This window comes from Bombus impatiens, unplaced genomic scaffold (genome assembly GCF_000188095.3).
Source record: "Bombus impatiens unplaced genomic scaffold, BIMP_2.2 scf_0765, whole genome shotgun sequence".
In the NCBI taxonomy this organism is placed as follows: domain Eukaryota; kingdom Metazoa; phylum Arthropoda; class Insecta; order Hymenoptera; family Apidae; genus Bombus; species Bombus impatiens.
This window is the reverse complement of record NT_177184.1, coordinates 774,642-785,245: the sequence shown is the minus strand read 5'-3', so window position 1 is coordinate 785,245 and position 10,604 is coordinate 774,642. Positions and strand designations below refer to the sequence as shown.

The 10,604-nt window shown below is 32.9% G+C and overlaps 1 protein-coding gene across 8 annotated transcripts in view; it reads right to left on the bottom strand.

The window, feature by feature from the left end:
- Positions 1-1,239: 1,239 nt before the first annotated feature.
- LOC100741155 (metabotropic glutamate receptor 7-like) overlaps positions 1,240-10,604 on the bottom strand; it is a 42,061-nt gene continuing 32,696 nt past the window's right edge. For 3 of the 8 annotated variants that reach the window (XM_033323042.1, XM_003492590.4, XM_033323043.1), the window contains 14 exons: positions 9,767-9,946; positions 8,924-9,093; positions 8,468-8,622; positions 7,599-7,847; positions 7,150-7,305; positions 6,804-6,930; positions 6,527-6,638; positions 6,163-6,386; positions 5,708-5,988; positions 5,226-5,530; positions 4,682-4,810; positions 3,892-4,039; positions 3,632-3,807; positions 3,240-3,395 (listed from right to left, as the gene is read on the bottom strand). In XM_033323042.1, coding sequence (XP_033178933.1) covers positions 3,240-3,395; positions 3,632-3,807; positions 3,892-4,039; positions 4,682-4,810; positions 5,226-5,530; positions 5,708-5,988; positions 6,163-6,386; positions 6,527-6,638; positions 6,804-6,930; positions 7,150-7,305; positions 7,599-7,847; positions 8,468-8,622; positions 8,924-9,093; positions 9,767-9,946 — 2,568 coding nt within the window. Of the gene's footprint in view, positions 3,396-3,631; positions 3,808-3,891; positions 4,040-4,464; positions 4,572-4,681; positions 4,811-5,225; positions 5,531-5,707; positions 5,989-6,162; positions 6,387-6,526; positions 6,639-6,803; positions 6,931-7,149; positions 7,306-7,598; positions 7,848-8,467; positions 8,623-8,923; positions 9,094-9,766; positions 9,947-10,604 lie in introns of those variants that run through there. The other 5 variants (XM_033323044.1, XM_033323046.1, XM_024370449.2 and 2 more) reach the window with 4 other exon arrangements.

The window sequence follows — 10,604 nt, the reverse complement described above, 5'->3', positions numbered from 1 at the left end:
TTTTCTTAAAAACTACATAACATGTCGCGTGTGAATCATTATACGCATGGTTATTAATTAGTGTCTAAAACGTAAAAGTAAGAATAAATTGACCTTTGTTATCTGTACGTAACTACCTATCAGGTCACCATTGCATTCATTATTAGAAGAGAGTAATCAGATGTACTCGAATTTCAGTTATCTAATTATTATAATACATGTATATTTTTAATCGCTATAACAACTGTAATAAATTCCAAAGCACACTGAGAAGTGGATAAATTCTTTCTCTATCGATAAACCTTGAACAAGGTTCAGAATAATATTTGATTCTCATAACCGTTAGAATTATGTAACTTTTTTAAGTCTTACAATTGTTGCTTGTAGCTTTTATGAATATTACCTTTACGACAAAACGTTTTGGGCTCTATATTTTTCGTTGTCTACGCTTCTGCGACAATCAATTTTCCACTTAATCGCTATACATAAATTCGAAGTAAACATCTTTGATTGTTGATTGTTCTCTCATCTCGTTTGATTTCATTCAAAAAATTAAAAGAAGTCCTTCCTATTTAACAATTTAACTTAACGATACAAAATAGATTTCCACTAACAAATTTCTTTAATATTATAATAATAGTATTCAATTTATTTTATCAAGATAAAATATAATTTCCTTGACTCATTTATAGCTTTCGTCTTTCTGGTAATTTTTCTACAAATCATTAATAATTATTGAAATTAGTAATCTAAGTCAAGCAAAGATGTTTAACCGTTTCATCTCTCGCATAGTTTTCGGAGATATTTTTGTAATAAGCACATAATCGGACATCTTCAAGATACTACGAGAGTAATTAATAATTTTGTAAAAGATTATTTCATTACGCCCGCATTATCATATTAAAATGTCTTTTAAACCTTTAACGCGTGATCTAATTTTTTTCAGATAACTTTCTGGAAAAATTTACAGTACGCAAAATTAACAAAAATACGTGTCTAATTTTTGTACAACGTTGATGTAATAACATACGATATATCTATAAATAAACATCTATGTAATTTAGTACTAACAATGCAATTAATATATATATATATATATATATTTAATAGAAATATTCAAGTGAGGATACGTGGCGTCTAATTTATTTAAAACGCTTCTCGTTTAAAAGTCATTTTATAATACAGTATATCCTATTTGTTCACGTAATTTCTCAGCGTTGTTGGCACATATTTAGTCAAAAATTCACGCTCATTTATTTCTCACGTACACATTTACACACGCACACGATCTACATATGTCTAATTTTTGTTCTTTATAGCTATTTGACTTTTTAATCGTCGGCAGTTATATATATTTGTAAAAGTACACATTTATTTACCGTATTGGACATTTCACTTCCAATATTAGTTTTATTGTACTATCTATGGTAATATTTATTTAAGAACTTTGGCATAGTCAGAAAGATCAGATGTTGATGTCTCATTAAGAACTAATAACTTAACGAATATTCATTAACAGCATAAAAAGTTGTATAAATAAAATATTCAACGTGAAACATAATGATAAACGGAACATCCGAAAGTGACAATTTTTATAGATATCTATAACATAGATAATTATATAAAATTTATTTTAAGAATTAACAATATCTTCTAAATCATATTCTCATTTATGATTATCACATTTAGATGTTATGCGATATAAAAGCGTAACAAACGGATCCAAAAGAATTCATTGTATTTTTAAATTATTTTCGTTTAAGTGAAAGAGATTCATTTACAATTAATAATATGACAGCAACAAAATCTTTGTATTTTTGCTCATTGAATTAAATATAGTAAGCGAAAAGAAATTGTTCCTGTTTTGATTTTTCTATACAGATCAACTAGAAGTACGTAGCAATTCGTTTCGTATTCACAGTTCACGAGTGTTGTTAAAAAGTGTCGGTACTTGGAATGAAATTCGTTGTTTGCGCGCGTTCAATGAAGACGAGAGGCTATCGTTTTTCGTACACGGATCAACAATTGCTTACATAGCGAGGGCTCCAAGTGCTCATGAACGTTTGTGCATAGCTATTGAAACCCTGGCTTCAGCAAGCATCAGCATTCGTGCGCGTCACGTGTCTGCGCCAACCGCTTAAGTGGTTCACAAACGTTTGCAAGCCACTTAAGAGAATGGTGGATATGTGTTAATAGTTTCGCGACTTTTGCGAAGAGAGTGCTCCAAATATTCTTTACTTAGCAACAGATTTCAGAAAAGTAAATTAACTTTTCACGGCTGATTTAGTTTCATACATATGTGGAAATTGTGGAGAACATATTTTTATTATTATGTTAAGTGGGCACGACATCCGAATATGTTAAAAAATAGATAAAGTTTGAGTATCTTGTCAGAGATAATCGAGGAATGAAAAATTTAGATCTTTTCGGATGATATCAATGTAGCATTCAGCTTTACATTTCAATTTTCTTGAAGGAAGAAATGCGAAAACAGTGGCGATTTTCTTTATCGTATACGATACCTCTTCTGTTAGTGATTCGTTAATTTGTCGCATACGTACTTCTGGAACAATCCGTAAGAGGATAAAATATTTGATAGTTTTATAAAATAGTTTGCAAATAAATGTGTACAATATATCTATTCTACTGATATTCTATCAAAATTGTAATCAAGACTTTATCCTCGTAAAGTAAATTAACATTGTATACATATAAAATAAGTATAAATATTTTGTACACGTGTTATCAACTTCGATTGAATGTCGTAATATATAGTACGAAATATTGCAATATTTATCCCTAAGAGATGTATAAGGAACTAACGAATCGAGATTATTATCCTTGTTCATCGAACAACGTAATATTAAGTAGTTCACCTAAGTAAATTGCATTTTAATTCGTGTCTGTAGCACTGATGGAAAATATCTCGATACGAATCTCCAAATTCAAGATTTGAAATAATAAATTCTGCCAAAACAGCCAAGGAAAAAATGAACAACTGGAAGAACGTTGAATAAATTAGAATAAAAATTTAGAAGAAATTGGAATTGAAATCTGCTAAAAAGCTATATAAAAGGTATTTGATTTTCTAAATGTTTTGAACAGTAATTTCGCACTTACATATATGTATGCACTTTATATCTAATTTGCCCTTGTGAGGACAAATGCGAGGCTAAAAAGACGTCTTGGCACCGTTAAATAATTTTTCGCATGTTAAAAAAATGACAGTTTTTCGTTACCTTGACATTACATGTCGTGATTTACGATGAAAAATCGGAAAACGTCGGTGAATCGCTGTAGACGTGGAAAGTTTGATCTTCGCTTGGGAAAATGTTAGCTTCAGTTTTATAAGACTCCACTTTGTCGGAGATGCAACTGATCGTTCCCATGCGATTTTTACGTGCTGGATCGCCCGACTCAAAAAAATAGTTATAAAAATATAAATTAGAAAAGTTTACTCCTAGCGTACAAGCATTAATCGATATTTATTCGATCAAACTATTTAATTTCTCGATAACAGAGTGATATGCAAGTGAAGAAAATCAACTTTTATGAAATAAGGATCGAGAAAGTCCTCTCTTACATTTCTTTTTAACAACGTTTGATCGAAAATTAGATTGAGATTTGTAAGACTTAGTGAAACATCGATCACCTGGTCGGAATCGCTGGAAATCGACTTCCGACTTCGATTTCGGCAATTTTCCGCGAACATCGAAGGACTGGAAATGTCTCTTGATTCTGACACTTCCTGGATAGTAGAGAGCTTACGGTCCTCTTCGTCATCGTCGTATATCTCCACGGTGGTCTCATGAATTCTGGCCTGACACTCTAGACAGGGAGGGATGTGTATGAGAGAGACCTAGCTAACCGAGGTCTCCTCGACAGACGGGCTCGCCAGTGCTTGTGTCTCACCGTTGGCATGTTTCACCTCGTCCTGGCTTGGACGTGATGCCGGTGGACTGCTCCGAGAACAGGAGGTCATGCTCTGCATTGTTTGACTACGACCGCCAGAAAATCGCATGCTGTATACTGCGCGGTTACCACTTTGAAGTCCACCCGTCTACAATAGTTTAACGAAACACTTAAGATCCGAAATATTATATTATAATATTACACCGAAAGTATAATTATTCTTATTAACTTAGAAATTATAACTCTGATTAGAATTACGTTCAATTATTCTTACGTTAAATTATTTGGCAGATCGAAAATATTTGAACAATATCCTAAATAAATGTATTTACGTAACAATATATTCACGGTTCTTTTACAGTGCTAATAAAATATTTCTGAAACTTGCGACTTCTATTCGTGTCGTAAATTCATCGAAATAGGTATAGATTCTTATGAAAGTTAAAGAATTATCACTTACAATGTTTTTAATATGAAACTGATGTAAGGATCACGTGAGGAGAGGTAGCAGAGATAGCAGTTTTATTTATTTGGAAATAAAAACGTGAAGCGCCATAAATTAATAAATTCCCAGCAGTTTATGTGTTCCTTTATTAAAGTAATTCGTCAAATCCAAATAAAATAAAAAACGCATAATACTTTGAACAGTAGAGTGCAGTGAACTAGTTCCTAAAACATATCTTTTTCCAATTGATTGTATTTAATATCACTCGTTAATAAGAAGAGCTACCTACTATTAGAGTAATCGTTTTGCTGCGATATGTTTTTTGTTAAATTTTGTATTACTCACATTAGCATGTCCAGGCCGAACATTTTTATATGGTTGAAAAAGTACCAAATATACTTTCGGAGTGAAAAGACAACCGAGAGCTACTGACGCAGAGATGTTGATGCACATGCACATGCTTGCGATTTGCACCTGTAAATTTATATTTACGTTCGTTTAATTCTTATTTCACCGAGAGCGGAATAACAATAAAGATAATAACGATCTTTCATATTTAAAATGTTCATCTACTTTAAAGTTTTTAGGCAAAAGCTCTTGAAGTAAAATTACGAAGAATGTCAGAAATTAATAATATATGGAAAGATGACTAAATATAAATACATTTATAATACAATTCATTTTGTATTTTCTTGCTGCATGCCTACAAAAAGGTTTTCTAATTTGTACTGTTATATGTATATACATATATGTACATATATAAATTACACATTCAACTGTTTTGAAACAATAAATTTAAAAAATCGTATCGAATTACCATTAATTGGTTCTCAGTTTGATACGCATAATCGCAAGATAATACGTGTCTCCTATGATTTTAGATACCGACCTTGTAGTCATTGTTTGAGCCAAAGTAGATGGGTACGAAAGCTAACCATACAATGCAAGTTGAATACATTGTAAAACCAATGTATTTCGCTTCGTTGAAATTCTCCGGTATCTTACGTGTTTTGAATGCGTACAAAGTGCACATGAGTATTAGAAACATATTGTAGACGAGGGACATCATCAATGAAAACGTGGAAACGCGGCATGTGAGTACTGCTGATAATGGATACGGATGAATTTCCGTGGTATCCGGTGGTTCAATGATTAGCCAGACGATAACACCAACTAATTGCACTGCGGTGATCCCTATAAAAACGGGAGTTACATAATACGATATCAAGAGGAAGAACAAGTTAATCATGCCGACTACGGTAAAAGCATCGCAACAACTTTGTAAAATTTTACATTTTAAGCTTTTAATTTTGATGGAAAAGTAAAATTTCGATATTTTATCAAAATATCCTTCGAAAATTACAAACTCACCGATAGCGATTACAACTTGGCTCTTCGGAGACGTATAAGAAGGCCTCTTTATACTCTTAGTTCCTTGATTGAATATGCGTGATATACGATTTGTTTTAGTTAGTATCGCGCTATAACAGATGCTTAAGCACAAGCCAAGACCGATTCTCAGATATGTGCAATTCCATGTAGTTGGCTTGCTTAATATCACGAAACTCATGCCGTAACACGATAGAATCCCTACTAGCAACACGTAACATAACTCGCGTCCAGAAGCCATAATTACTGGAGTACGATTGAAACTGGAATGTAATTAGTCAATTAGTATCAATGAAATAGAATAAGAGCAAGGTTCTTATTCCGAGGTAACAATTTTGGGAAAATACATTTTAGAACATTTAAATTCTTGAAATTATTAGTCGCGTATTTTTTACGTTAAAAACTGGAACAACTTGTAGGGTAGACTGTGAACATACCGAATGAAAACTATCGTTGTAAACAAAGTACTAAGTATGCCAATGGATGCAAATATCAATGGCACCAATGCCCACGGACTAGTCCATGGAATAACTTCTGCTGTTAGTTTGATGCAACTTGTTACTGTTTCATCCGGTGCATATCCTGGACCACAGCTGCGACAAGTGTCATTAAAAACGTAAGCGTCTTCGCGACATGCCACGCAACTCCAACAACAGGCTTCCTGGAAATATCGTTACGTTACAAAATATTATTTCTAAGAATACAAAGTTGAATAATCTTTATACATGAAAATTAAACTGTAGTTACTTTGTAAACCACATAGAAGGATATTAAATCGAATTATTTACTCGTATTATTCACCTGAAAATTGCGTACATGACCCAGCGGGCAATTATCGCTGCATAAACTTCGAGGGATGTGCATTTCTCCGGGCCCTGTTGCCCACCTTGTCATGTTAATATCAAGGTCCAACCTGAGAATAAGAATTGCAAAATTTCATTGCGTTTATTATCGAGATTTATATGAAATATCCTTCAAAACTTCCTTGAGATAGATTAGAGATATTTGGACGAGCAGCTGGATAGCTAATTTAATAAACTCGGATAAAAAATTGTTATAATTGTAATGCTTTACTTACTCCTCTTTCCATGTACCGATAAGAACATAATCAAAACGCCCGTCTTCTTTTCTTTGATACTGATATATATTATAAAATCCATACGCATCGCCATCGGATTTGAATTTAATTTCAGTACCTTGACGACCTGAATGTTATTTAAAGAAAGTGTAAATTAATTGTATGTACAGGTCTATCCATAAAAAATAATGTTTGATAGTGACACGAATTAAGGTGAAAGAATGATAAATAAATTTATTTATAAGATATCTGCAGATGTAAATTATCCAATTTCAAATTGTAAGTAGAATTGGAGAAAAACATTACGATCAAAGATTCTACGGAGGACCATAAAGACCATACTTACCGATAAAACTAACATTTCGAATATGTTGAAGAAGTTGTTGACCGTCTGGGGCTGGACGAAGATCTTCACACAAATAATGGTTAGTTCCAGCATTATTTATACATTCCTCGTTTATTAAATTATGAACACCATGCGCCATTGCGTAAACTGCATCAACTAAAATCAATCAAGCGTAGTGTTTTTGGTTTTTTGGAGGGAAAGGGGTGTAAATTTTGCTGCAGCTTATTCTCAAGAAGAGAGATAAACAAAAGTTAACAGATTACAAAAATGTCATTTTATTTCCTATGTTCTTCTATTATTTAGATTATTCTTTTGCTTATACTTTCCCTGTGAATACTTTCGTAATTAAATGGAATTGTTAATAGATGAAATTTAATTTCTATGCTCTCCTTCAGACTTGCTTAAATAATTTCATGAAGTCATATATAAATAATGGAGATATCTCTCACCGACAAACGGCACCAATCCTTCTTGCTCATAATCAATTAATTTCTCGTTACCAGTACAGGGTGTCATGCCAGCAGACAAATTTGCATTGAAGCTGCATTTGTGATGCTGAGACCAAAATTCTCGAAACCAAATATTTCGACAATTTACTATTTTTCCAGGCAGTTTCTTGTGTGGCACATTACTTTCACTCTGACCATCACATTCATTATCCACTCTTGGTCGAAGGCTTAAATAATAGTCATCAAAATCTGAAAATAATAGTTATTTTAAAGCATTGAATGTATCTACGATATCTTTAAAACAGAGATTTAATTTGCTATATTACACAGCTTATTAAAATGTTAGCGTTAGGTTTAATATTGAAATTTACCGAGAAAAAATGAGGTTTCCATCGCACATGTTTAACAAAGCAAACAGGATCTCACATAAATAATTAATATCTTTAACTAAGATATTTTTCTTTGATCCTACTCATTAACCCAATTGATTTTGATCGCAGAAGTCTCGCTTTGCAATTAGTCAATTGAAGATACTTGTACTATCTCCCAAAGATACCTTACGAATCCTTTTTCTCTTATCTTTTTATCTTATCCAGAAACTTCAATTTTGCTCAGAGCATGGAGAATTTCAAACAAGCTGAAGTTTCTTTCTAATTGGATAATTATCAATCATTTTTTAGCCTCGTTTTCTCGCGTTTTACTCAGACGAATCTTTACTTTTTCAAAGTATTATATGGAAAACCCCATTATTGAACAAAGTTTGTAAAAATTTAAACAACACAATCGTCCAGAAGGGCGAATGGAACAAAAATGTTGAGATTCTTAGATTCGTCGCTCGAAACTCGACCAAGTATTTGTAATCAATTTACCTTGAAGGGATGTTCTATAAGGCAAAATTGTGATTGCACCCTCCGCCGCGAATTCTTGATCTCTCACTGGATATACTTTAGCACCCCACGAATCGCTACCAATCCACATGAAATGGCCTGTACGATTAGCTCTAACAGCTGCCTGTAGAAGTTTCCTGCGAATAATAAACAATTTCTTTTTGAATGAGAAACAGCAAATAATTCTTATCAATTAACATAGAGAAAACTGGCAGACAATTGAAATGTTTGTTACACGACGACACATTTTATATAGTTATTTCATATATATGTTACACAGTTAGCAGCATCGAATTAACCCTTGACATCTTTAATGAAAGATATGGTTGATATTGGACCAGGTAATATCGTTGAAAGAAATGATTAATGACCTGCTTGGAAATGACGTGCAAAAACGGTTGAGTGGAGTAAGGAGAGCAAAAAGCAGTCGATTTTTACCTTATGTTATCTTCATCGACGAATAAAACGACACCCCTGGCATTGTGTTTCGAACCGAGTCTTTCCACGATTTTATCGAAATCTTCGGCTTTCGCATTTCTCAAAATCTTCTCGCTGACTGCTACGCAGATACTATACTCCGTCGACAATGAGGTAAAACTGGCAATACCCTGTACGGAATGGACGAGTAACAGTTAATCGAGGTGGTCGATTAAACGTTGGAACAATATGAAAAATGTTTTTACGAAGGGATTTTTTATTATTAGTCAGAAATGTTGTTAAAGTAGTTAGATTTATGGCACGAACTTTTGACAAGTCTATTGTTGAGAATGCATTAATTAAAACTTTTATAATCGACCATAAGAGCTAGATATTATATCGTGAGCGAGGAAAGTCAAAAAGTTCAAATTGATAGGATAAGGATTTAAGATGCGTTCAAAGAGATTCATAAGCTTCTTTAAATTTAGATCTATTAGTCTGTCACGACATAAACAATGGATGATATCCTGGGAAAATTAAAGTAAAATTTGTACGATATTGTGTTGCTTTGTGAAAAACACGTAAAGATCAATAATGTCATGGAAAAATTTGCATAAATATTCACCGTCTACTGATTAACGTAAAAAATTGTATTCCTTATGTAAAACGCGCCTTATATAATATAAAATATTAATCCTGGCGAGAAGCATAAACGATTACAAATGTACGATATATCATTACGGTACTTTTTATAACGGATCATTCCAAGTCATTATCCTGGAGGAAATAGAAGCGAAGATGAGTATAATTAGAGAAAAAAATGGAATTGTTGATACGCATGAAGAATGTACAAGTATTAATTACCTTCTCTCCGTAATCACCTTCAACTGCAACCGTAGATACGTATTTCCAACCGAGTTGATGAATGATTTCCACCATGGCTTGAGCTTGAAAATTATCTGGCGGCACTACCCTACTAAAATATTCGAAGCGACTTTTATCCGACAGTTCTGTGCTCGTTGATGCGTAGCTTATCTGTGGTATCTGAAACCGGTGTAATAATCATCTTTCTTTCCACGTTTCAACAAATTTTTTACGATATTAACGAACGAGTGTTACTACGTTTTGTAATAGAGGTATTTAAAACGTTAATAAAATCCATATCTTTTGACATGGAACACGCGAATAATCGAGATATATGAAAAGTTTGATCTTTCACATAAATGAAATTGAATATGCAATTTTAAAAGGACATAGAAAATATATATTATCCTTTTCTCGAAGTTTGAACAGAAGAACTTTAAACAGTTTTCAACGTTGATAAGAAATGGTAGAAAGTTCGAAACGAGTAGTTTCTAATTTTTTCCACTGAATTGCTTCAAGAGCTATTAATTAACTTACTGGGTTCGCGTCAGCACTCGAAATAGAAGAACAAGAAACAAAACCGCGAACAACGCGCTGGATTTAAACGATCTAGCCTGACAAACAACGCTTAATTGAATTAACGCTCGGCAAATTACGCTACAAAACTCGGCGTGTTTGATACTTTTTCTATAGCTGCGCATTTTGTTTGCGAGTTTCCAATGAAAACAGTAATCTGTTCGGTGATGCGTTACGAATGACGAAAATTCAAGATTACAACATTGTTACGCTATTTGTACAGAACATTTTTAACTGTTTATACCCTGACAGTGTTTCATAG